General features: G+C 43.8%; 1 protein-coding gene across 3 annotated transcripts in view; it reads left to right on the top strand.

Moving 5' to 3' along the window:
• The window catches only part of ABTB3 (ankyrin repeat and BTB domain containing 3), a 192,223-nt gene that overhangs the window by 123,795 nt on the left and 41,155 nt on the right, over positions 1-27,273 (top strand). For all 3 annotated transcript variants that reach the window (XM_075856061.1, XM_075856060.1, XM_075856059.1), the window contains one exon: positions 6,696-6,900. In XM_075856061.1, coding sequence (XP_075712176.1) covers positions 6,696-6,900 — 205 coding nt within the window. The remainder of the gene's footprint in view (positions 1-6,695; positions 6,901-27,273) is intronic.

The following is a 27,273-nucleotide window of genomic DNA, read 5'->3' as shown; positions in this document are numbered from 1 at the left end:
ATGCTCTGGCAGGGGATTCAGCTTTAGGAGGTGCCCCTGACGTCACTGTCCATATATGGACAGTGACGTCAGTGGCTCCTCCTGAAGCGGAATCCCCGGCTAGAGCGTTGATGGGGATTCCGCTAAGGCTCCCTCTAGGAGCAGAGTCTCCGGGCAGAGCATCAGCAATGCTCTGGGGGGATTCTGCTCCTAGACGGGGGTTCCCTCTTGGAGCGGAATCCCTGGCCAGAGCGTCAGCAACGCTCTAGTCTGGGATTCCGCTCCTGGAGGAGCTATGACGGCAGCATAAAGCACTCACTTCCTGCACCTTATAGGGCCAGCGTGCACAGCCAAATCCATCCCCAGCCTGTCCCTGTCAATTACCAGGTATATTAGTCTGCTTCACTGGACACACCCGTCCTGAAAATTTTTCTAAAAACCTAGAGATATCCAGCAAAAGTTCCTGTATGCACCTGATCCTGTCTGCTATTGCTATCAGTTATCAGCCTGTAACCAGTGGTTCGTTGCCAGCTTATATTCTGTCTGCTATTACTATCCACTACCAGCCTGCATCCAGTAATCCACTACCAGCCTCCATCCAGTAATCCGCTACCAGCCTGCATCCAGTAATCCAGCCTCCATCCAGTAATCCAGCCTCCATCCAGTAATCCATTACCAGCCTCCATTCAGTAAAATCCAGCCTGCATCCAGTAATGCATACCAGCCGGCATCCAGTAATTTGCTACCAGCCTGCATCCGGTAATTTGCTACCAGCCTGCATCCAGTAATCCGCTACCAGCCTGCATCCAGTAATCCGCTACCAACCTGCATCCAGTAATCCGCTACCAACCTGCATCCAGTAATCCATTACCAGCCTCCATCCAGTAATCCAGCCTGCATTCAGTATTACGCTACCAGCCTGCGTCCAGTAATCTGCTACTAGCCTCCATCCAGTAATCCACTACCAGCCTCCATCCAGTAATCCACTACTAGCCTGCATCCAGTAATCCGCTAGCAATCTCCATTCAGTAATCCGCTACCAGCCTCCATCCATTAATCCACTACCAGCCTCCATCCAGTAATCCACTACCAGCCTGCATCGAGTTACCTACTGTCCTGCTACATGTCTGTATCCTGTTATCCGCTGCCAGCCGCTACTCTCACAAGTGGAGTAGCCCAGTGGGTCCACAACTCGCTGGTCATTACATTAACAGGTTATATTATTCTTATTTGACATATGTATTTAGTACTTTGAGTGCACATGGGTTCACTTTTCTGAATGGATGTGAATCTGATTAACTCATTAATACCCTATACTGCATCTGATGCAGCCAACTTTATCGATATCGGGCTGCAATAGGAATGAAGAGGTTGTCTGGTTCTCACAACCTCTTTATTTCTATATGCCCCCCATCAGCTGATTACGTGGATCCTATTGCTCAGAGCCCATGTCATCGATGGGTGAACCTGTTCCCAATTCTTGTTCCACCCCAGCAATCTATAGTCCTCACGGGTTCTTCACAGATAGAGAAGCTCTATGAAGTGACTCTCCTTTATGGCATTAATAAACTAGACATATCCATATCCCATTTAGAATAGTACACCTCTGTGTACTCAAAGTACTAAGTAGAGATAAATAATTAGAATAATAAGATCTGTTAATAGCAGACATGCTTGTTGACAGTTTCCAGGTTTCAACAATAAATTTAAGATAAGACACAATATGATTAATCTAGGTACTTTATAGAGGCACAGGATTTCATTTTAAAGTAAAGTTCCTATTTGGAGCCACTTTATATTTTATAGTGAGGAATTGCATCATTGCGTATGAGTATGCGTTATCTTATAAGCGGAAATAATTCTCATAATAGAATCTGGTAGTGGGATGTTCCCAGCTTCTCTGGAGCAACCTGTATTTTGTAAGAAGGGCTATCACAATGTAATACATTACAATACAGTTATGTCTCAGTTCACATTAGTGTTTTTCCGTTACCGTCAGATGTCAAGAATAGCGTAGTCTGCTGCACAGTTCATGCTGTAAAAAAATACCGGAACCCCGATGAAAACCTGATGGTCACCATTATAAGTGAATGGGATTGTGGATTCTTCATAGCTGTCATGACTCTATTATAAACAGAAGCCATGACGCTAGTGTGAACAGGACCTAAGTAAAGTAGATGCTGCCCTTAGAGGAACTATCGTATCTGTAAACCATATTACTCAGCTTCTTTGAAATCCAAAACTTCCTCATGAAAATGTGAAAACTTCAGCAGATCCACAACCGTAACAGAGGAGAAGGTGACTACACCAGGCATTCCTGCGGTGTTCTGATAATCTGTAATGTGGAGATAGATTTCGGAGTTTCATGGGGTTGCCTTCCATCTGTTTATCTGGTTTGTGTAAGCTGTGAAATGAGTCTCTCAGAAATATGTCTTAACATTAAAGAGGCTCTGTCACCACATTATAAGCGGCCTATCTTGTACATATTGTGATCGGCGCTGTAATGTAGATCACAGCAGTGTTTTTTTATTTAGAAAAACTATCGTTTTTGACGGAGTTATGACCTATTTTAGCTTTATGCTAATGACTTTCTTAATGGACAACTGGACGTGTTTTACTTTTTGACCAAGTGGGCGTTGTGGAGAGAAGTGTATGACGCTGACCAATCAGTGACCAATCAGCGTCATACACTTCTCTCCATTCATTTACACAGCACATAGTGATCTAGCTAGATGACTATGTGCAGCCACATACACACACATTATCATTACTCAAGTGTCCTGACAATGAATAGGCATCACTACCAGCCAGGACGTGATGTCTATTCAGAATCCTGACACATCGGTAATGTTTCTGTGAGATTTACAGCAAGGCAAGCGTAATCTCGTTTTAAATGACAGTTTACAGCGTAATCTTGCGAGATTACGCTTGCCTTGCTGTAAATCTCACACAAACGTTAGCGAAGTGTCAGGATTCTGAATAGACATCACGTCCTGGCTGGAGGTAATGTCTATTCATTGTCAGGACACTTGAGTAACGTTAGTGTATGTGTATGTGGCTGCACATAGTGATCTAGTAAGATTACTATATGATGTCTAAATGAATGGGGAGAAGTGTATGACGCTGATTGGTCACTGATTGGTCAGCGTCATACACTTCTCTCCACAACGCCCACTTGGTCAAAAAGTAAAACACGCCCAGTTGTCAATTAAGAAAGTCATTAGCATAAATCTAAAATAGGTCATAACTCCGACAAAAATGATTGTTTTCTAAATAAAAACACTGCTGTAATCTACATTACAGCGCCGATCACATCATGTACAAGATAGGGCACTTATAGTGTGGTGACAGAGCCTCTTTAAGGAATGGAGAGGTAGCAATTGCACCTGGGCCCTAGTTCCTGAGGAGACCCAAAGGTTTCTCTGCCACATAAGAAGACCCCACATGGCACATGGTAGGTAGGGTGGCCCTACTACAGATTTTACATTAAGGGCCCAGGAGCTTAAAGATACGCCTCTGCTGAAATCTGATTGGTTGTTATGTTCAATACTACCTTCTTTTCTCGGGACTAAATAAAGGTATCTGTCATCAAGAACAGCTCCTATTAGACTAGGACATCTTTTCAGTGCCCTATTCAGTCTAAAGGCACAAGTATGGATGTAACATCGATGGGTAATGTATTTAATTTCTATACCATAACAAGCGTTACCAGTCTAATCTAAAAAAAAATCATTAATAAATAAAAGTTCTTAAAACGGTTGACCTATCTGGACAAGCCCCTCCCTAAAGGAAGACCTACTGATGATCAGCTGATCACTGGGGATTCAGCAGCTGAAATCAATGGTGATCAGTTGTCTTCTGGAGAAGCTGCTGGCGGCCGCTCATGCAGTATTATATGGCACCCACCTTTCCAAAAAACAGATATAATTAAAAGAAGAAAAAATGCTGAATAGACTGTTTAACAAGAGTATGACTCAAGGACCCATCATTCATTTATACTTTAATGGAAAGCAGCACTTACGCTTGGCCTGCTCTCTCCTACCTTTTTTGGCAGCCGCCGGCCACTTTGGCTTACCAAACGGGGGTCGCAACAGGCCACGCCTGACTACCTATGACAGCCTCTTATGCGCATGGCCCTCTTCATAACTGTATGGGAGCTGTGGAGATAAATGAGACACCTACTAAACTGGCCATACATCAGGGATTTCTTACAGTTGTTTTCTAAACAACTTGCCAGTCACGGTTGGTCGTTGAATGTTGTCGTTCTGGACAACCAAATCATAAGTTAAAATGGTAAATCATCGATCGATCTCTGCCTTGATCTGTGGCCTGGCTTCTATCAGTGGGATGCAGATCTGTCATACAGCATGAATGACTTTCAAAGGCTGCACTCGTCAACGGCCGAAAAAATCCACTACGACTAGTCAACTTTTCCACAATATCTGTCTTAGGTTGGCGTCTTTCATGCTTGTTCGTGCCAACTATTGGCAGAAAATCAGACTTTTCAGATGTCTAAAATCTCTAGTGTATGGCCAGCTTTACTTAGTCTATAAAAAAAAAATAACAACCATCATGCATTGCCCCCTCTTCTTGGCTGTATAGGGTCAACAAATGGATATCAGGGGACCAGCCTTTTTCTCAAGAGGAGGGAGTCTCCGAGGTGAGCAATGTATACACTACCCATATAAATAAATAGACCACCAGGGGCATGACTAGAAAATGCTGCACTGAGCAGATCAGAAGGTCTAGCCTGGACAGGAATGGTGGTTGTGGGGTCAACAATGTGATGAAGGGCCCACGGGTCAAATTCCCTGTGTGCCTTGCCTATAATGGACCCTGAGATATAGATACATCATCTACCTTCAGTTTTCACTGCAATAAACGTGTTATGATCTACAATATTCTTCCCAATCTCGCACTTTTCTCCAAGGCCCATTTAAAATTCTCACGTTGACAAAGTTCAAGTAACTTTTTTTTATTTTCTAAATTCTTGGCTGAAAAGACACAGGCTTTTGTACAAATACAATGAAGGTCCATTTTGTGCTGTTTTAAGCGCTCCTGGTACAGTAATGAACGCTCGGAGACAGTAGTTGTTGCCATAGTAACACCGACCAAGAAATAATCAACAGATGAAAAAACTCAATACAAATGTTTTATAGGCAGCGAAAACAATATATAGAGAGAGCGCATCCATAGAACGAGCCTTGCGTACAACATGTCATCTCAGGACATTTTATATGGATTTTTTATTTTTTTTAAAGGGCAACTCCAATCAATATTCCCACACTTGTTCAGATCCACATTCATATCTATAGGGGGCAGTAATACCAAAATGGCGGTCGTTAACACACTGGTAAAGTCATACTGCTTAGCTTGTCATGCCAAAGATTGATTGAGCTTCAAAGTGACAACCACTGCCCGGAGTGGTTGTCACTTCCTTTCTATCATCTCCCTTGGCTGCTCATACAAACATTATTCAGCAGACATTGTGGCGACATTGAACACAAAAAAGCTGCTCCCATTGTAAAAAGAAATCTATTCTCCACCCTGAGGCATTGTGGGAGTAAATTTCAGATGTGTTTAGCAAAATCTATTTAACGGGGTTGTCCATATGCCCTATTGGTGCATTGGTTTAATAATATATATATTGGGGAGCTCTATTTTTCGCACTTGAAAGTTATATACCTTACCTTTTTCTCTTACCTTAACATATCCTGATATGTGATGCGAGATGACCAGCTTTGGAAAAAAAAATATCACAGGTTGTCTAATTTTTGTGTCTATGTGTGGCCACCAAGTGGTTGTGATGTGAATTGCGGCCTGTCAAGGGTTTTGCTAGCATGTCGTGATATTGTATTGAATTGGTTTCATGAGATATTAAAGTTCTTAAAAGTTGTTTTTTTATCATTTAGCCCACTTGATCAAGGATAACGGGGTTTTTTAAAACTTATATTTAAAAAAAATCCTTTCCCTCCCTGCCTACAACACCCACAGAACTGAGAACAGCTGCATATAAACTTTGCAGCGGAGCTCGAGCCGGTACATGATCCTTACCCTCCCTCCCATCCTATACATTGAACAGGTAGGATGTACCAGCTGCGGCCATGTCACATACTATTGATATTTATTCTGGACGACCCCTTTAACCAATTTCAAGCAAAAGTAAGGGCTGACACATATGTAATTTTGACTGCATGCAGCCGCGAATGGGGGAGCAAACTGCATATGGATTTATACAGCTAGTATTGAACTCAATGACAGCTGTATAATTCTGTATGCAGTGAGCTCCATCTAGTGGCAGCTGCAGTTAGCTGCTATTACAGTGTCACAGCAAGAAAAGAAAGCCGATCAGTGCTGGGCCCCCAACCACCATGGGCCTCATAATAGATGTGTGTCCTGGCTTTAGCATGTAGTTCTGGAAGACTTACTCCACCATTGATAATAAAGTGACCCTCCAGTATCCACGAAAAAAAAAAAAACAACAATAGTAGAAGTGTCCATTCCGTTGGTTCTTTTGTATCCGTTGTCTCATTCTCGATCCCCGTTGTCTTCCATCCATCTTGGCCGCCGCTGTCTCACACTTCTACTATTCTACTATTGTAATGTCCATTAAGTCTAGAAGACACAAAGGCAATGTACTGTTATTTTTTATTATTCTTAGATATAGTTTTTTTGGGATGAAGTGTTTCAGTAAGACATGTTTTATTTATCTACAGGTGACCTGGTGTCTCGGGCAATGCATCACCTCCAGCCGCTCAATATAAAGCAGCATGGTAATGGCACCCCAATGCACAACAAGCAAGGACCACTGTATTGGGAGCCGGAGGCCTTGTACACTCTCTGTTACTTCATGCACTGCCCCCAGATGGAGTGGGAGAACCCCAACGTGGAACCATCCAAAGTGACACTACAGACAGAACGGTAACGCTTTCATATTTGGATACCTCTTATTTTTTTTAAATGTTTGGATCTATTATGTGTTCACTGTAGAGCAGTTATTGTGAAGGTTCTGTAGGGCAGTATTATGTGGGCAGTGTATTCTTGGTACTGAATGGTGCCATTATTTCAACACAGCATGGCACTGATATTTGGGAAGAAGATTACCACAGTGGTAACCGTCCAACTTTCCTAATGTTCTGAATGGTAAATCTACAATAGTAGGTGTACAGCGAGACATCCCCTGTCCCAGAGGTTGACAGAAGACGATGCCGCTTGAACTCTGTCATCCAGCAGTCCTATCCCCGATCCAGCTGTTTCTTATCTACTGTATTCCAAAACATATTCTAGAAATTCCAGAATCCAATAACAATTTTCCAAGACACGTTTCACCTTATAAAATGTTATTCTATTATAAATAACCAAATATACAGCTCAGTAACTTGCCAATGGGAAACTGCACGACTTCTAAAATATTGGAATCCACAAATGTAATGTCACGATCCGTGGGTATGTGGACCCACTAGGCCGTACCGCCGTAGCGGAGTAGCAGCTGGTCAAACAACAATGTACCAAGTCTCTGCAAAGTCCAAGCACAAGGGTACCTGCAATAGTCCAGAGAGTAGCAGCGGCTAGGCAGAGATGGTACTTTGACGACAGGTGATGCAAAACGTGGCAGGAGGTACCAGGCGTGGCAGATGACACCAGACGTGGTGTAAGACAGCAGGCGTAGCAGGCGGCACAACACGACTCCAACACTAGTGAGGGCACAGGAACAAATACAGCACAGGATACAGGTAGCACGGGAACACTGGCAACAGGATACGACTAAGGGACCATTTGCAAGACTAACATAGGAATACAAACAATGCTCAGGCAAGGAGTGAAAGGGCAGGGCCCCTCTTATAGTCCAGGGTGATCTGGGGATAATTAGTTAATTCTTTACATGTGTGCGCGCTGGCCCTTTAAGGCCGGAACGAGCTTGCGCGCACACCCTAGTGGTCACTGCAGGGCGGGACGGCCGCATGTGTTGGCATCTCTAGGGAGGGAGACGTCGGCAGGATGAGAGGGTACTGCGGTCGCGGTCGTAAGCAGATTAGGGGAGGCGGCGGTCCGCGACCGCAGCCATTACGTGTAATATAATCAAAAAAAGCTCAAGTCCCACCAGACTTATAATAATTCACTGAATTATTGAGATAAATTGTGAATATTACTCCAGAACTCATTTGTCTCCTATCTATCTATCTATCTATCTATCTATCTATCTATCTATCTATCTATCTATCTATCTATCTATCTATCTCATATCTATCTATCTATCTATCTATCTATCTATCTATCTATCTATCTATCTATCTATCTATCTATCTATCTATCTATCTATCTATCTATCTATCTATCTATCTATCTATCTATCTATCTATCTCTCCAGGGCCGGCTCCAGGTTTATGTGGGCGACACAGACTTAGTGGGCCCCTTTGCGGGGGAACTCACGGCAGCAGTAAAATTCCAAAAATCGTCACTTTGTGCCCCCATATAGACGTAAGGCCCTGTTTATGCCCATATATAGAAGTTAGGCCCCCAGTTTGTACCCCCATAAATTGAGTGCCCTCTGTAGATAGTGCCACACAGCCCCCCTCCCAGGTAGTGCCACACAGCCCCCTCCTCCCAGGTAGTGCTACACAGCCCATGACGTCACTGTTCATATATGGACAGTGTTGTCAGGGGAAACTCCAGTCATAGTCTGGGGCAGGTCACTACTAGCACTCTGCCTGGGTGTGGCATAGCTAAAGGCTCATGGGCCCAGGTGCAAGAATTCAGCTTGGACCCCCTTACTCCTCCCTAACACCACCAGACCCCTGAGCATGCTTATGCCCAGCTGCCTTGCCCGAGAGACCCCATGAATGCCCCCATAGCTGCCCCCACAGTATAATGCCCCCCATAGCTGCAACCCACACAGTATAATATCCCCATAGCTGCCCCCCACAAAGTATAATGCCCCCATAGCTGACCATCACTGTATAATGCTCCCCGTAGCTGCCTCCACACAGTATAATGCCCCCATAGCTGCCCCCACAGTATAATGCCCAATAGCTGCCCCCATAGTATAATGCCACCATAGATGCCCCTCATTGTAATGCCCCTATAGCTGCCCCCACAGTATAGTGCCCTACATAGCTGTCCCCACAATATAATAGCCCCCATAGCTGCCCCACACAGTATAATGCCCCCATTGCTGCCCCATATGGTATAATGCCCCCATAGCTGCCCCATATCGTATAATGCCCCCCATAGCTGTCCCATACAGTACAATACACCCCATACAGTATAATGCCCCCATAGCTGCCCCATACATTAAAATGCCCCCATAGCTGCCCCATACAGTATTATACCCCCATACCATATAATGCCCCCCATAGATGTCCCATACAGTATAATGCCCCCTCAGCAGCTACAATATGACCCCCATCCCATACCCAGTATAATGCCCCCATATGTACCTAATAGAAAAATAATACCATAATTACCTATCCGCGTTCCCACGACGTGTGGAGGATCCTTCTCCTCCTCTGCACTGTGAGTGACTCATCACAGACAGGCACGATGACGTCACTACATCACGCCTGCCTGTGCCGAGCCACTCGCGGCACAGTGAATGCTGGAGCAAGGCTCCAGCATTGAACCCAGATTCAGCGCTGGGAACGCATATTCAGTTGGAAGCGGGACCAGCGCGGTCAGCACTGTGTGGCTATCTATCTATCTATCTATCTATCTATCTATCTATCTATCTATCTATCTATCTATCTATCTATCTATCTATCTATCTATCTATCTATCTATCTATCCATCTCATATCTATCTATCTATCTATCTATCTATCTATCTATCTATCTATCTATCTATCTATCTATCTATCTATCTATCTATCTATCTATCTATCTATCTATCTATCTATCTATCTATCTATCTATCTATCTATCTATCTATCTATCTATCTATCTATCTATCTATCTATCCTATTTCTTGTATCTTTCTCTATTCATATACATATCTGCTTTTACATTTCTGCTGGTTGGCCATGGAAATAGACAGCAGTTTAGCTCCACAATGGGGCAGATTTACTAATACTGTCTTAAATTCAGACTAGATTAGAATTAGACTAGATGCCCCAAATTTATCACAGTGGTTCCTGCTGGATGATAAATTTGGCACATTTATGTTTGAAATATACCAAGGTTGGTTTATTTTAGTCCACTTTTTTTGGGCAAAAATTTTGGCACATTTTAAGCCACACTCCCTTGGCGTGGCATCACAGACATCTGTTCTTTTTTACGCATTTTATTGATAAGTTTGTCTAAAATAATTTGCGCCAAGAAGAAGGTGCAATTTAGGCCATAATTCTGGTGTAACACCGATAGTAAATCTGCCCCAGTGTTTTTGGATAGCAGCGGTACCTCCCCAGTTAATCGGGGTATCTGATCAATTAAAGTGATAAACACTTAGCCTCATGTACAAGGCCGGACCCATAATCATGTCCCGCAATTGCGGGCACAGCCGGCCGCTGACACCCATTTTCACATTACAAAGTATGGGAGCAAGGCCCGTAAAATCAAAAAAGTAGGACGTATTTCCCGGCACGGACACCTATCCGTAGCGCTACGGAAAGATGTCCGCGGCCAATAGAACTGGGCGGGTCCAATTACGAAGTTTTTTTTACGGTCGTGTGCATGGGGCCTTAAAGAGAATCAGAACTTGACAGAAGAGGAAAAATATAATTAATTGCTTAGTTTAGAAGAAAATCCTCTGGAACTAAAGTTGGAATTCCCCTTTAAGTATTTATGAACTTTCAATATCGTTATTTCTCCGAATTTACTTTGCCAAGCCTGAAAATTAGTTTTTTCCAGATCTTCACATAAACCTTGCAGTTTGCAGAAAATATTAACATCTCCATAAATCAGTCAGTATCATAAATTCAAGCCTCCCGCTAAAAGTGACGGTGAGAGACGGAGCTGGAAGAGTGGACATTTACATATTAATACACTCTGCCCTTCAACGGGCACCCTTCCCCTAGCGCCACCTATAGGCACAGGCGATAAATCCGGCCCGGTATTCAGCACTGGATGCTGGAGCGTCTCACAAACATAAACATTACATTTTGCTGGTTTTCTTATGGCGCCTCCTAGAAATCCCTTGACAGCGGAATGCTAATTGGTTCAAGATGAATGCTTGTTCATGTGTCCTGAGCCGTGTTCTCAAAAAGTAATGAAATATTTCAAACTGAGCTAAAGCCCGGGGTCACTCCTTCTTCTTTATACATGAGTCATATTGTGGATACAGATGCAAGCGACACTTTTCAAGGAATCACTTGCTGCGGATGCTCACTTGATAGAAGAAAATGCTTTGGCTAACCATTTTTTACGTTTCCCATATCAATTGTTCATGCTATGTCGTAAATAGTTAGTTTTAATGATCTTGTGCTGATTTTGAGTTACATAATTAATTATCCTCCATTCACATCCAAAGCTAAATTTGATAAATCTACTTCAGACAGCAGTGCATGGTAGGGCAGATACACAGAACTAAGCTGTTAGGTCACAGGACTGTGTGCAGAGTGAAGATAAAGGAAGCCAGAAGGGGAATGTTGACTCTTGCTTTAGATGTGAACAGAGAAATGCCTATGATATCAATCAAAAACAGCAGAATTTATAACATTTGCAAAGTTACTTAACTTGGCTGTATTTTGAGTGGTTAAATGGGGAACGTATACGTTGCATCCCAGCTGGCACCACTACATGAAGACTGGAGCGGAAGCGGGGGCCGGGCATATAAGGTAATGCAGGTACATGGGCAATGGGTGACACCACGGTTTTGCATTTCTCTAATTTTTATCCGACATCTACTTTAAGCGCAAGCGCTTTACTCAATATGAACCCAAAAATCTTTTATGACTGTAGACCAGTGGTCTCTAAACTATGGCTCTCCAGCAAAACTACAACTCTCTGTCTGCCCGTGACTGTCTGGGCATGCTGGGAGTCGTAGTTTTGCAAACAGTTAGAGAACCACAGGTTGGAGGTCACTCCCATAGCCTATGGGTCATTTCGAAATCTTAATTGGCATAAACGGCAGACTGTTGTCATTATCCGGACGTGTTCAAATCGCCTGAAATTTTAGAAAAGTGGAAAACTAAATTGTGGGACCAGACAGATCATTAACAAAATTGCCGCTGATTAGTGTATAGGACGTTATGGCACTGTGAATGAATTGACAACAGAAGCAAAGTGACTTCATCCACATTATATCTTCATAAGCATTAGTGATTCTATATAGTAAAGTAATGATGTTAAGGGTGCGTTCACACTTAGTGGTCAATTTGCATTTTTTGGAGCATATTTTCCGTAAAACTGTAGCAAAATGGCACAGATACGCCGCAATTTAGCCAGTGGGTTCAGCTTCTGAAAATGAAGATCATCTTTATTTGCCAGAAGTTTTGGTCAGCCATGCATTTCCCCTGCAGCGGCCGCTACAGGAGAAATGTAGTATTAAATTTCAGCCATTCAACTAAATGGGCGATCATGTAACATGGACTTTGTTAGTGGCTCTCCAACCTGGCTCATAGAGAAGGGAACCCCTTCTAAAAAAGTCCATTTGCCCCTAATAGGCATATGAGAAGGGGTTGTATTTATAAATTCCCACATACTCTTTGGCTCCCATTCTCCCCTCAGCTCTCTGTTTAAAGAGGACCAGTCATGGTAGCAAACCTTTCTAAATTTGGGCATTTGATGTCCTAATTAAAAAAAAGCTCGAAATTTCTACAGCCACCCTAAACACCCGGCACTTGGGTGCCTCAAGACCCGGCACCATATGCTGATTAGCGCAGCGCACTATCACTTGGTCACATTTACGGCACCTTAGCAAAAAAAACAAAAACGAATATGCGCACACTTTTATCGGCCACTGTATCTGGAAGGTGTCCTAAATGCAGATGTCCCAATGTCACGCATCCAAAAGGGCCACTGATGATAATGGAGGGGAAGACAGTGAGAAAAGGGGCCTATTACCTAAAGTAAAGAGCAGCTACAAAGAGCGTCTCCCACTCTGGAGGACCCCACACGTCCATGCATTAGATGGACAACCCAATGATTTCGTTACTTCAGCCTTTCTTTTTAGGAATATTTTTGAAAACATTTTTTTTTCTTTTTGTGTAGTTTCCAGGCGTCCATGCAGCGCAATAATATAACAAGTCAATTTTCTACTTAGAGCAAAAATTGCAGTTTGATTATTGTAGTTTCACAAGGTGTCTCAGTACTATTATCCAGCCCAGGGTAAAACCAGCTTTCAGTGTGATTTTATTGTCCTGCCATATCCATTTTCTTGCCAGCAAGATGCGACCTTCCCATGATGAGAGGCAGGGAATCCTTTTATTCTGTAATATAACAATGTCACCTTCATATGGATTTCTCATCAAATTACAGGCCGGTCTGTCCTCTTCTCGTATTCCGCTGTAATAGCAGACATTTTATTTTTGTATGAACAAACCTGGGAATACATGGAAGGTAAAATAGGGATGCATGAAAGGCCCTGGGTAAAAATATTGTGTGTGTGGGGGAGGCTCCTATGTCTTTTTCTTACAAAGAGAGAAACAGAATAGTTTAGAAAATGTGCCTAATATCACTACTATAGGGTTCCCAAATAATACTATCATAGTGGGGTTCAAATAATATTGCCCTATTATAACTAGGTCCAAATCAGCTGTCAAGTTACTCAGCCAACAGAGTTAATCATTCCTCAACTGTGAGGAATGATGTTATTCGGCACTGTCTTTGGACACTGTATGGTGATATTATTTTGGAGCTGTGTGTCAGCATTATGTAGGCTCCATAGGGCAGTAATTCTTGGGCAATGTATAGCACTATGATTAGTTTTGCAGATGGTGTAACGGCAGTGAGATAAGTCACTTACTAATGTGCTGTCTGTAGCTGAAATGTCTCTGTAAGCCAGTCACATGACGGTGCTCCTGATGTTTATCTCCAGCATGTGTGACCTCCTGTACTCTGAGCGCGTGGTTATCTACCCCATCTGGCACTTTCGGGGGCCATTGACCTTGTTTTTTTGAAAAGTTCCCTTGAAGAGCTTGACTAAATAAAACTGGGGTCATATATATAGGGTGCATTACACAAGTATATAGTGAAAATTGATTTAGAGGTGCAGAAGACTGTTGATTATCGTGTAGGGAATAGCTCTGCTACAAGGCCCCGAAACAGGAAAGCTTATAGCAAACATCCCTCCCTCAAGCTTCATAATGGTGACTGTGTACAGGGGAGTACGTAGAAAACATAGGACCCCATAGCAAAACTCAGAATGGGTCTCACTCCCCAATGAGAGCTTTGCCAAATCTACTATGCCTAAAATTCTATACAAAGGATAGGTCATCAGTATATGATCGGCAGGGGTCCGACACCCGGACATTGCACCGATCAGCTGTTCTGGATGTTATGCAATGGTCGTTGCCGGAAGCAGATATCTTTGTACACTGTATAGCGGCCGTGCTATAGTACATCAACTCTGCTCCTATTCACTTGAAAAGGAGCAGAGCTGCAGCACGGCCGCTATACTGTGACCAGAGGTATCTGCTTCCGGCATGGACATCTGCCGCCCGGAGGCAGCCGGAACAGCTGATCGGTGTGGGTTCCGGGTGTCTGTCCCCCACTGATCATATACTGATAACCTGTCCTGTGAATAGGTCATCAGTATGAAAAACCGCCCCGTGCCCGGACAACCCCATTTAGATGAACAAAAGTGTATGCAGTGAGCTCCCCCTAGTGGTATGGAGCTGTCTTTATAGATCACATCAGTGACACTGTGTTTGTAAAATTGAGCAGCAGGAATTGAAGCCCTCTGCCGTACAGAATTTCTCTACAAATGTTATTTTTATTTCACTTGAGGCAAATAGAAGCAAAGTGTCAATCACTGAAAAATATGTTTAATATCCTTGGTGAGGTCTCAGATTTCAGAAGAGGGATTTATTCTATAAGCTAATTAATGACATAACTCATGTCTGCAATGTAATATACACACGAAAAGCTGCTATTGTACATTCACAGATGGCGCAAGGAAAAAAAAACAAACAGAAACATGAAAATCTGGTTTTAATGATGTTTCTACAATAATGTTTTTTTTTGTCTCCTCTTAATGTGACTTACAACATATTTATCTCCTTATCTTAAAGGGAATTATATCTATCACGGCAATTCTATGTCGCTCTAGGATTTAGTTGAATTCAGGCGACAGCCATATGTAATCTTGTCTTCGTTTCTGCCATGGCTACAGTGAGCACCCCCTAGTGGAGGATTCAAGTAGCCGCTATAATAGAAAGTGCCCCATAACTGTTGCATTCCCCGCCTCCATGGCAGTAATATCACTGACTGGGTGGTTAAATTTCAGTGCCCAACACGTTTTCCTGTCTCTTGGGGGATGTGCACCACTGCTTGTGATCTTCAATGATTCTAATGCTGTCTCCTTTCCTGACGCCGTTTACAATAACCCATCCCTCCCTACATTTAAATCCAGATTTGAAGAAGATTTTTAAGCCCCATCCATGATCTGCCCACGAATACCCACAAACATTTCTGGGCATGCTTGCTTTGGGGCACATTTGCCAACTTTTCTTTTTTTTAAACTTGTTTTATTAAGATCTGTTGCAGTAACAAGTATAAAATCAGTCACATATCTCATTGTATAATACATCACATTGGATCAAGAAAATTTACATACAGCTAGTCAAGTAAAGATAACATCAGGGGCGGACATACCGCATGTGCAGCCGGTGCAGCTGCACAAGGGCCCCGCGTGGGAAGGGGGCCCGTTCCTCTGCTGGCCGACTCAGTTCTCAGCTGCGCGATGCTGAGGACTGAGACAGAGGCCCGTGGACCACTGGCGTAGCTATAGGGGTCGCAGCGGTCGCAATTGCGACCGGGCCCCGAAGCCAGGGGGGCCCACGGCCCCCCGCACCACATCAATAAAAAGTTACTATAGTAACTCGGGCCGCGGGCCCCTGTTACTATAGTAACATACTTTACTTACCTTCCTGGTTCCGGATCGCAGCGGAGGTCCTGACGTCAGGCGCTGTGCGCAGCACATGACGTCACAGCGCTATGCGCCGCGCACAGCATCGAGACGACAGAACTCCCGCCGCGGCCGAAGAGGAAGGTAAGATAGCCCTGACTGGCGGGGTCCGACTCCTGGGACCCGCCAATCAGCTGTTTTGAAGGGGCCGCAGCACTCGTACGAGAGCTGCTCCCCTTCATTCCTGTCACTTCATTCCGGTCACACTGTGAATCGGTTTCGGCGATTCACAGTGTGGGCGAGTAGTGAAATGAAGGGGAAGCAGCTCTCGTACGAGTGCTGCGGCCCCTTCAAAACAGCTGATTGGCGGGTCCCGGGCGACACATCAGCTATTGATGGCCTATCCTGAGGATAGGCCATCAATGTTTAGGGACTGCACAACCCCTAAGCCTACGATGTATCAGGCTTAGGGGGCCCATGAGACAGGATCACAGATTGTGTGATGCTGTCTGCTGGGCCCTGTATCTAAGCCAATCACATGGTAGGCTTAGATACATGGCCCATGCGTGATCCTGTCTGCTGGGCCCTGTATCTAAGCCTACCACACTGTAGGTTTAGATACAGGGCCCCAGCACACAGTAATCTTATACTGTATAAGATTACTGTCTGCTGGACCCTGTATCTAAGCCTACCTTGTGGTAGGCTTAGATACAGGGTCCCACAGACAGTATCACACATGGGCCCTGTATCTAAGCCTTAGGGTATGTGCACAGACACTAATTACGTCCGTAAGTGACGGATGTATTTCGGCCGCAAGTACCGGACCGAACACACTGCAGGGAGCCGGGCTCCTAGCGTCGTACTTATGTACGACGCTAGGAGTCCCTGCCTCTCTGTGGGACAACTGTCCTGTACTGTAATCATGTTTTCAGTACCGGACAGTTGTCCGGCAGCGAGGCAGGGACTCCTAGCGTCGTACATAACTATGATGCTAGGAGCCCGGCTCCCTGCAGTGTGTTCGGTCCGGTACTTGCGGCCGAAATACGTCCGTCAATTCCGGACGTAATTAGTGTGTGTGCACATACCCTAACACATGTGTTACTAATCATTTTTTGTGTGTTTTCTTACAGGTTCGGTCGTTGGACTACGGCGGATTCCAGGACTACTTCGATGACAGCTTTTTTTTTTATTAATAAAATGGTTAATGAGGGTTGTGTTTTTTTTTTTTATTTCAATAAAATATTTTTTCTATGTCTTTGTGGTTTTTTTTAAACTATATTACTACCGCCTTAGTAATGTCCGCCGGCTGATTGACAGCATCCATTGCTAAGGCAGGGCTTAGTGTTAGCCGGTGCAGAGGCTAACACTAACCCCCTTTATTACCCCGGTACCCACCGCCACCAGGGGTGCTGGGAAGAGCCGGGTACGATCCAGTACCTGACCATCTGTAGTGATGGTCGGCCACTGGGGTGGCCGCAGGCTGGTATTATCAGGAGGGGAAAGGCCAGATACAGTGGCCCTTCCTACCCTGGTGATGCTAGGCTGCTGCTGCTTTATTGTATCTGGCTGGTTATGAAAATGGGGGGGACGCCACGTCATTTAAAAAATAATTGGAAAGAACGATGTCGGGTCCCCCCCAATTTTCATAACCAGCCAGATACAACACAGCAGCAGCAGGCAGCATTACAAGGGTGGGAAGGGCCACTGTTTTTGGCCTTCCCCAGCCTAATACTACCAGCCTGCGGCCACCCCGGTGCCTGCCCGTCACTACAGCTGGTCGGGTACTGGTTTGTACCCGGCTCTTCCCAGTACCCCTGGTGGCGGTGGGTACCGGGGTAATAATGGGGGTTAGTGTAGACTCTGCACCGGCTAACATTAAGCCTCGCCTTAGTAATGGAGGTTGTCAATCAGCCAGCGGCCATTACTAAGGCGGTGATAATAAAGTTTAAAAAGATACAAGCACATAGAAATTTTTTTTATTGAAATAAAAACACAACCCTCATTAACCATTTTATTGAGAATAAAAAAAACGCCGTCATTGAAGTCCTCGTATCCGAAGTCCAACAACCGAACCTGTAAAAAAAAACACAAACACACAAAAATAATCAGTAACACATAAAGAAGCAAAATTATTATTCTTACCTTTCCTGGGTCCAGCGCTGGAGCCGCAATGTCAGCGAGCTGGGCCCTGTATCTAATCCTATCATGTGTGATACAGTCTGCTGAGCTGTGTATCTAATCCAATCATGTATGATACTGTGCTGGGCCCTATATCTAATCCGATCATGTGTGATACTGTCTGCTGAGCCACTGTATCTAATCCTATCATGTGTGATACTGTCTGCTGAGCCACTGTATCTAATCCTATAATGTGTGGTACTGTCTGCTGAGCCACTGTATCTAATCCTATCATGTGTGATACTGTCTGCTGAGCCACTGTATCTAATCCTATCATGTGTGGTACTGTCTGCTGAGCCACTGTATCTAATCCTATCATGTGTGGTACTGTCTGCTGAGCCACTGTATCTAATCCTATCATGTGTGATACTGTCTGCTGGGCCACTGTATCTAATCCTATCATGTGTGATACTGTCTGCTGAGCTGTGTATCTAATCCTATCATGTGTGATACTGCCTTCTGAGCCACTGTATCTAATCCTATCATGTGTGATACTGTCTGCTCAGCCACTGTATCTAATCCTATCCATAGTTTATAGGGTCGTAGTGCTATAGATATGCTATGCTGTCTCCTATACACACACTTTTTTTTGGGGCGGACACATATGTATTGGGGCTATTTCCCGGACATTTTAAGCCCTGAGGGTATGTTCACACGGCAGCGTCTGTTACGGCTGAAATTACTGTGCTGTTTTCAGGAGAAAACAGCACCGTAATTTCAGCCGTAATGGCATGTGCAGGCGTCTTTTGCTGCGTCCACTACGGAAGTAATTGAAGCTGGTTTTCCATGGAGTCCATGGAAAACGGCTCCATTTACATCTGAAGAAGTGACAGGCAGTTTTTTACGCGCCGCCTTTCGACAGCGGCGCGTAAAAAAAAATGACCATCGGCACAGAACATCGTAAGACCCATTCAAATGAATGGGCAGATGTTTTCCGACGCTTTTGAGCTGCATTTTCGGATGTAATTCAATGCTAAAACGCCCAAATTACGTCCGTAAATAGTGTGTGTGTGAACCCAGCCTTAGTGACGCCCCGGCTGCTAGTGCTGCATTGTTGGGTCACTTAGGAGACCCAGCGATGCAGCTGAAAGCGGACCGTCGGCCATGAGAAGTTTGCGGGGTGGGGGGGGGGGGGGCCCTGGCACATTATCTGCACAGGGGCCTTTTGCAGTCTGTGTCCGCCACTGGATAACATACAGAACATTCCAGGAATTTAATATGCCATAAACAATGGCGCTTAGACTGGTTTACCTTGACGTATGTAAGACTATTATAATAAAAGGACAAAAAACAAGAACAGAAATAAAAGAAAACAAAACAGCCTAGGACCCATGTCACCCACGAGCATCTAATAAATCAGGCACAGCAAGTTCAAGGAGATACATAATAAAAATGCGGGTCATTTGTGTTAGGGTATGTTCACACGAGGGCGTCCGTTACGGCTGAAATTACGGGGATGTTTCAGCCTGAAAACATCCCCGTAATTTCAGCCGTACCGGCATGTGCAGGCGCTTGAACGCCGCGTCAATTACGGCCGTAATTAGCGCTGCTATTCATTGGAGTCAATGAATAACGGCTCTAATTACGGCCAAAGAAGTGACAGGTCACTTCTTCTACGCGGGCGTCTATTTACGCGCCGTCATTTGACAGCGGCGCGTAAATATACGCCTCGTGTGAACAGACAAACGTCTGCCCATTGCTTTCAATGGGCAGATGTTTGTCAGCGCTATTGAGGCGCTATTTTCGGGCGTAATTCGGGGCAAAAACGCCCGATTTACGTCCGTAAATAGGCCGTGTGAACATACCCTTACTGTCTCACAGTGTCTGTTGATACAGCAGAGGGGCTGACTGTCAAGGGGGAGTTGTTCCAAATATCCCAAACGTTAGAAAACCACGATTCAGAAATACTACCTTCTCGAAAGGTATTACAGAACTTACCAGTCCCTTCCAATGACCAATGGATGGAAGTCGATCATTCATCCAATGCTGTGCTATAGTTTTTCGTGCTAGAAACAGAGTCTCTCTCAAAAAAATTCTAGTGTGGTGATTCCATGTCTCCCCTTCCAGTATACCAAATAAACATATCTTAGGACATAAAGAGATACATACATGTAATAAGGACGATAACAGGGATAGTATGTCATTCCAAAAGTCCCTAATGATGGTACATGACCATATCATATGCCAAAAATCTGCCTCCGGTACATGGCATCTCTGATAGTCTGAAGAAGGCATTCGTCCCATTTTGAATATCCTAACCGGGGTCAAATATGCCTGGTGTATTATACATAACTGGATCATTTTATTACTTGCGGATGGGGAAACCTGAAGATAGGACTACAAAATATCAATCCAATCATCTGTCTGAATTGTAGGAATCCATCGTTTCCATCTACTCTCTATAGCAAGTGGTGTGGAATTCACCGTGATGGATAACAAATGGGTATAGAGAGCGGATATCAGGCCTCGTGGACCCTGGGAGTTAAGAATCCCTATCAGTGGGAAGGAAGAGATTATTAAGTTCTTTCTCAAGTGATGGAAATGGGTTTGTAAAATATGTCGGGTCTGTAGATACCTATGAAAACGGCTGCGTGGTATGTCATACTTAGTCTGCAACTGAGTGAATGAAAGTAGGACATTATCCTCATATAGGTCCCCTATAGTTCCAATAGCTGGAGATAACCGTGGGGGCATTAAAGGAAAGTAAGAAGCATTGTTCCATAAAGGCATTTCAGACACAATATCATTGTAACCCAGCTGCCTTTTCGCTTGTCTCCAAACCACACGGGCCAGCTTGTGTAAGGGCAAGGGTTTAATATGAGCAGGGAGAGAATTTACTTCAAGGGAACCGAGCAGACATTGACTCCCTAGTACATGAGCCAAATGGTGCTCTGAGTTGGGAAGATCCTTGTCAGGCATCCGAGAACTTAAGGTTTTCAGCTGACTCGCTAAATAATATAAAAATAAATCTGGTAGAGCCGTCCCTGCCAGTGCCTTAGGCCTTTGGGGCGTGGATAACCTGAGTTTATGTCGAGAATTTCCCCATATAAACGGTGAGAACAAGGAGTTGAGCTGTTTAAAGGAGGATTTGGGTACGACAACCGGACTGTGCTGAAGGGCATATAAAAATTTAGGCAACAAAATAATTTTAACCAGGTTCATACGGCCAGATACCGATAAAGGCAGTTTACCCCATGCGTGAAATTTAGAACGGGATTTGCCAACCTTTCTGCTCCTCATCTGACCTGTTTTTTTCCTTCCTTATAACCTTCTCTTACACATGATTATTAGACTTCTCTAGAGCTGCTCCACTCCTCTGGAACTCTCTTTCTCACTCTGTTTAGGAAGAACCATCACAATCACATACATTTTTGAGGGATACAGGAACTTTAGAATATGGGTCGTAATAAAACGGTGCTCCTCCAAAAGTTGTTATTTATATCCAGATTGCTATAGCCTTTTTTGGAGTAGATTAACAAAAATAATGCAAAGGAGAATGAGAGAGTTGTGCACAGGAACCAATCAGGTCAATACTTTAATTTCCAAATCTGTCCTACAAATACAAAAATGGCTGTAATTTGATTGGTTGTTATGTTTTTGTATTTTTTTTCAATAGAGCACATGTTTCTTTTACAAGTTATTATTCATATCTTAGAATTTGTTGAGAAAAGCCACTGTGGGATGTGGTTGGTTACAGAGTAAGCACTTCTTTTTTTTTTTTTCATTCCTCTTAAACCTGTGGTTTATTTTGGAAAGAGCTGAGATTTGTTCGGGTTACGCTGTAAAATGTGCACATATGCAAGTCAACACACGAGAAAATAAAAAAGTTGTTGGAGTCGTGCCCAGACAGATTTAAATTGTGCTCTGTACTGTGACAGAGGTTGCCATGCAACATTCAGCCCCTGTCACAGCGGAGGTAGAGAATATTTGGGACATCTCTTAACTTAGTTTGAACACTGGTTGTTTAGAAAAAAAATTGTTACAAAAAAAGCAGTCCGTCTCGGAGAAGATATGAAATATGTGCTCCATTGTTGCATCATGGAAGTGACATTTAGAATAAAAGTTTGTGACACTTGGAAGAAAATTTGAAAAAAAAAAAAAAAGGTTCCTATCCATATATCACGTCACCATTCCGCCCCTGCTTACTGCTGTCCAAATGCCATATCCGGTGTCTCCAGTGCCTGCTCCGTGACATGGTGGACTTTCGATGTCATGATGGTTTGTGGAGGAACAGAAGTACCGAGTCAGAGACGATGCAGTCACATAATTATGTCACACGATCAGAAGGACGATAAATAAATGTGTAGGCAATGTTTATAGTACATCGGAGCAAATTTGAGCCAAGTACTTATATATACCTTATTTTTAGGAAAATATTGGCTATTCGTACCTATGGCCATTACCAATTACCAACCTCAGTTTTCCTCTAGTAACCAATGTCTGTCGCAACTTATCTCCTAAAGACCCAGTATCCTTTCTGCCTCGTTTGGTCCTCTCCTGTTTGCTCCCATGCCTGCTGACATCTTCCAACCATTCTAGCTACCATCCACTTTCTTGATATCTTCCTTGTATGGACGTTACATTGTCAAGACATAAGATTAAAAAAACACATGCCCAAAAATGTGCAGCTCCCCCACGTGCCACCAAAACATCTCTGGCTCATCGGCGCATGGACTTCACAATACCTCTGAACGTGTCTTGTGGTATCTAGCACCAAGACGTTAGCAGCAGAGTCTTTAAATCCTGTAAGTTGTGAGGAGCGGCCTTCATGGATCGGACTTGTTTTTCTAGCAGATCCCACTTATGTGCGATCAGATTGAGATTTTGGGAATTTGGAGGCCCAGTCAACACCTCAAACTCTTTGTCACGTTCCTTAAACCATTCCTTAACAATTTTTGCAGTATGGCAGGGAGCATTATCCTGCTGTTAGACGCCACTGACATTAGGAAATACCATTACCATGAAAGGGTGTAATTGGTCTGTAGAAATGTTTAGGTAGGTGGTACGTGTCAAAGTAACATCCACATGAATGGCAGAACTTCCGGTTTCCCAGCAGAACATTGCCCAGAGCATCACAGTGCCTCCGCCGGCTTGTCTTCTTCCCATAGTGCATCCTGGTGCCATCTCTTCACCAGGTAAGTGATGTACACGTACCGGGACGTTCTCATGATGTAAAATAATACGTTATATATCAGACCAGGCACCTTCTTCTATTGCTCTATGGTTCAGTTATTATCACGTACCCATTGTAGGCACTTTTGGCGGTAGACAACTTTCTTTCATAGCCAGTATTAACTTGTTCAGTAATTTGTGCTACAGTAGCTCTTCTGTGGGATCGGAACCAACGCGCATCAATGAGCCGGGGACACCCATGACCTTGTCGCTGGTTCACCGATTGTCCTACCTTGGACCACTTTTGGTAGATACTAACCACTCTATACCAGGAACACCCCACAAGACCTGCCGTTTTGGAAATGCTCTCACCCAGTCGTCTAGTCATCACAATTTGGCCCTTGTAAAAGTCGATCAGATCCTTACATTTGCCCATTTTTCCTGCTTCCAACTCATCAACTTCAAGAACTGACTGTTCACTTGCTGCCTAATATATCCTACACCTTGACAGGCGCCATTGTAACCAGTTTATCAATGTTATTCACTTCGCCGTCAGTGGTTTTAATGTTATGGCTGATCGGTGTATATAATATTGTCCTTAGTGTTCTGTTGTGACCGTCATATATTGTCCTCCTTAGTCAACTTTAGATTACTTCTTTACCTAGTCCTCTGTCCCATTCCCTTTGATCTTTGACAGTCCTTTCATGCTTAAGGGGGTTTTACACTGGGCGATTATCGGGCAGTCGAGCATTCATATAACGCTCATTGCCGATAATTGCCCTGTGTAAAAAGGGCAGCGATCAGCAGATGAACGAGCAAACGCTCAAACATCTGCTGGTTGCATTGTTTTAAAAAAGTCAAATATTATCATTGTCAGCAACACATCTCCCGGTGTAAACAGTGGGACACGCTGCCGACATGATAATAATGTATGGGGACGAGCGATCAGAGTAACGACCGCTCGTCCCCATCCATAGCTCCGTGTGACAGGAGCAAACGAGCGCCGATCAACGATGTCTCGTTGATCGGCGCTCGCTGCACCGGCCGAGTGTTGGCCGATGTAAAAGGGCCTTGGTGTCAATTCAATTTTGTAGATTCATGGGACACTATTTAGGTAAAAATAAGCACTACTTCAAGTACTATCAAAGGAGACCATGTCAAAGGAGCAAGGTCACGCGAACAAAAGCAACTACAGGAACGTACACACAGAGCCATGGAAAGAATCCTGAAATTCGTCTTTGTGTTCATTATATATCAATTTCAATGCTGTTTATCTGGCAATGTCGCTCTTGTCAGGTGTCCAAACCTTAGAGATAAGGAGTGAATGGCAGCAAGATACGGCCAGTGAATAGCTACTTGAGTTGAAGTAGGTGTTTTCTGTCCTTTTGACAAAGCCACATTCACCATCGTACAGCCGCTGTTGGCGGGAGGTATCTGACAGAGCTATCATTGAAGATAAAAACGTCCTTTATTCTTTAATGCCGCTATTGTATTATTAACCTGGTGTCCTAAAATTAGTTGCATCGCTGACATGGACTCTTTACTTTCATTGATTTCTAACAATACAACAGCCAGTAAGGTTAGTAGGACTGAGATTTCAAAAGGCTGTGTGGAGCACATGTAGAGGTTACGATCACTAATATGAACTGGTAAAATATGGTCCTCAAGACTTGATCGGTGTATGATATATAGATGACATACATGGCATAGGTCTGTCATGGTGAGCACCTTGGAATCAACCCTCTACCCCGTATAGGTCATGTAGTATGGACTATCTGGTTCTCAAGCTCTTCTTCCGAAAAGTATATCTACTATTCTATATGTATAGAGGTTGTAATTTCCCATCTTCCATATTGACAGAGAGCAACCCTCAGACTGTGCTGATTTAGGTGGTTCAGTACTGACTTAGTTTCGTGTAAATCAAGTGGTGCTACTTGTACCATGTTCTTCAAAAATGTACAAAAATTTGCTGAAGTGAAGAAACAAAAAGGACAACAGAAGCTCTATAAGCTTTCGGCGTTCCAAAGCGACACCTTTCTCCAGTGTTTCCCAACCTGTGGCTCTCCAGCTGTCTACATGGTGGGAGTTGTAGTTTTTGAACAGCTGGCGAGCCGCTGGTTAGGGATCAGCACATTACAACCAGAAGCCTGAGGCTTCAGAAGTCAGCGGGTCTGAGAACCTGAAGTTCAGAGTGCCCTAAGGTTACTGCTCTTCTGGCTCTCCTATGGGGCACAGTTTGCCAATTATGGGGATACCATGGCAATTAAAAGGGTGCAGGTTTTTGACACTTATGGGGACACTTTTTCTAGCAATTATCGGGGCGTTGTGGCTGACACTTATAAAGATACTAGGGGAAATTTATTACAGGGTAACTAAACGTTCAACAAACTTCTGACATGTCATAGTGACATGTCAGAAGTTTTGATTGGTGGGGGTCCGAGCACTGAGACCTCCACGATCGCTAAAACGAAGCGGCAGATGTGTTTGTGTGAGCCCTTAGCTGCTTCATTTCTGTTTGGCTTTTTCCGGAAAGCCGATATATCGGAGCACGGGCCCAAAGACTTTCTATTGAGCCCATACTCTCATACATTGGTTTCCGGAAAAAGCCGTACAGACACGAAGCGGCTGAGCGTTCACACGAGCAGTTCTGCCACTTCGTTTTAGCGATTAGTGGGGGTCTCAGTGCTCAGACCCCCACCAATCAAAACTTCTGACATGTCACTATGATAAAATTAGCAAAAAAGGCCGGCAACAATTGGAAGATACAACCCCCTCCCTCCGCCCGCCCTGATCCCATTCCCTAGTTTGTGTCTTTATCGCTCTGGCCAAGGTCATAATTGTCCCAGTGAGATTTCCCTTGCCTGCGAGCGTGCCCATTATATAATCTGTCTCTGATTTGAAGCATATAGAACGCATTTCTGCTTGTGCGTGTAATATATATGTCGCTCCTGAATATTTCAGCAAGGTTGCCTTGAAGGTGTCGTTAACTGATCTGCAATATACATCAATGATGGCTAAAACATTGGTTTTCCTGGGCAGGAGAATAAAGTGATGGGGCGTTAAATACTATGGAGTGGTTTAGTATTGACCTGTGTAATTCAATCACCGTCTCTACTTCTCTCTGGTAATGAAGGACAAAGGTGTAATAAATATTTAAGGGTTATCTCATACTAAGAAAGGATTCATAGATCTTAAGGAATTATTTCCAGTAAACCACTGATATTATTGAGGGATATTTAAGAAGAATACTTATGGATTATTTGTAGGCCAATCAGTGGTGAAAAACAAATACACATGGGTATTGCTTACAGTAAGTTTCCTAGGACCCCGGGGGCAGCCCCTGGAGAAAAAAACTTCAGACCTTTCGGCACCCTTTAGTGTCTCGGGACGGGTTTTTTTGCTTGACTACTGGAAACCATTAAAGGGGTTCTCCATGAAATGCTACACAAATGCTTTTGAAACTATTGGGAGCTGTAAGAATTCACCATATGTAAAGGTAAAATAAAATAATATATCAAATAGAACATTCCCGTACATTTTCAGAAAAAAAAAATCATCCTCTCCCGTCAAGTCGTTAAAAAAATCTGGGAAAATGGGTGTTAATGAATTTGCCCAACATTGCAGGACTTGTCATCGAGATCAGGGTTGAGCATAGAAATCGCAGGGTCCTATAGCAAAAGTCAAATTTGCCCCTTTTCCCAAAAAAACAACTCGTCTTCTCAGACTGAAATCGTTTCCGTTATCTTTCCACTGCATCTGGCCCCGACCACCATCAATGCTTCTTCTAACTACGACTTGCCTGCTCATACTCCCAATATTGTTCCTACTACTGCCCACGATATTATGTCTGCTGTGCTGTCCCAGACGCCTCCTAGGGGTGCAGTAAGACATGACATATTTGCCTGCACAATTTCCAATGGGGAAAATATTTTGCAGAGCAAGAAATTGAGTTTAATATTTTTCCCACCGTTAAACATTGCAAATACGGCAGGTGTGACTACCTAG

Source organism: Rhinoderma darwinii, chromosome 3 (assembly GCF_050947455.1).
Source record: "Rhinoderma darwinii isolate aRhiDar2 chromosome 3, aRhiDar2.hap1, whole genome shotgun sequence".
Lineage (NCBI taxonomy): Eukaryota > Metazoa > Chordata > Amphibia > Anura > Rhinodermatidae > Rhinoderma > Rhinoderma darwinii.
This window is presented reverse-complemented; position numbering and strand designations above follow the sequence as displayed.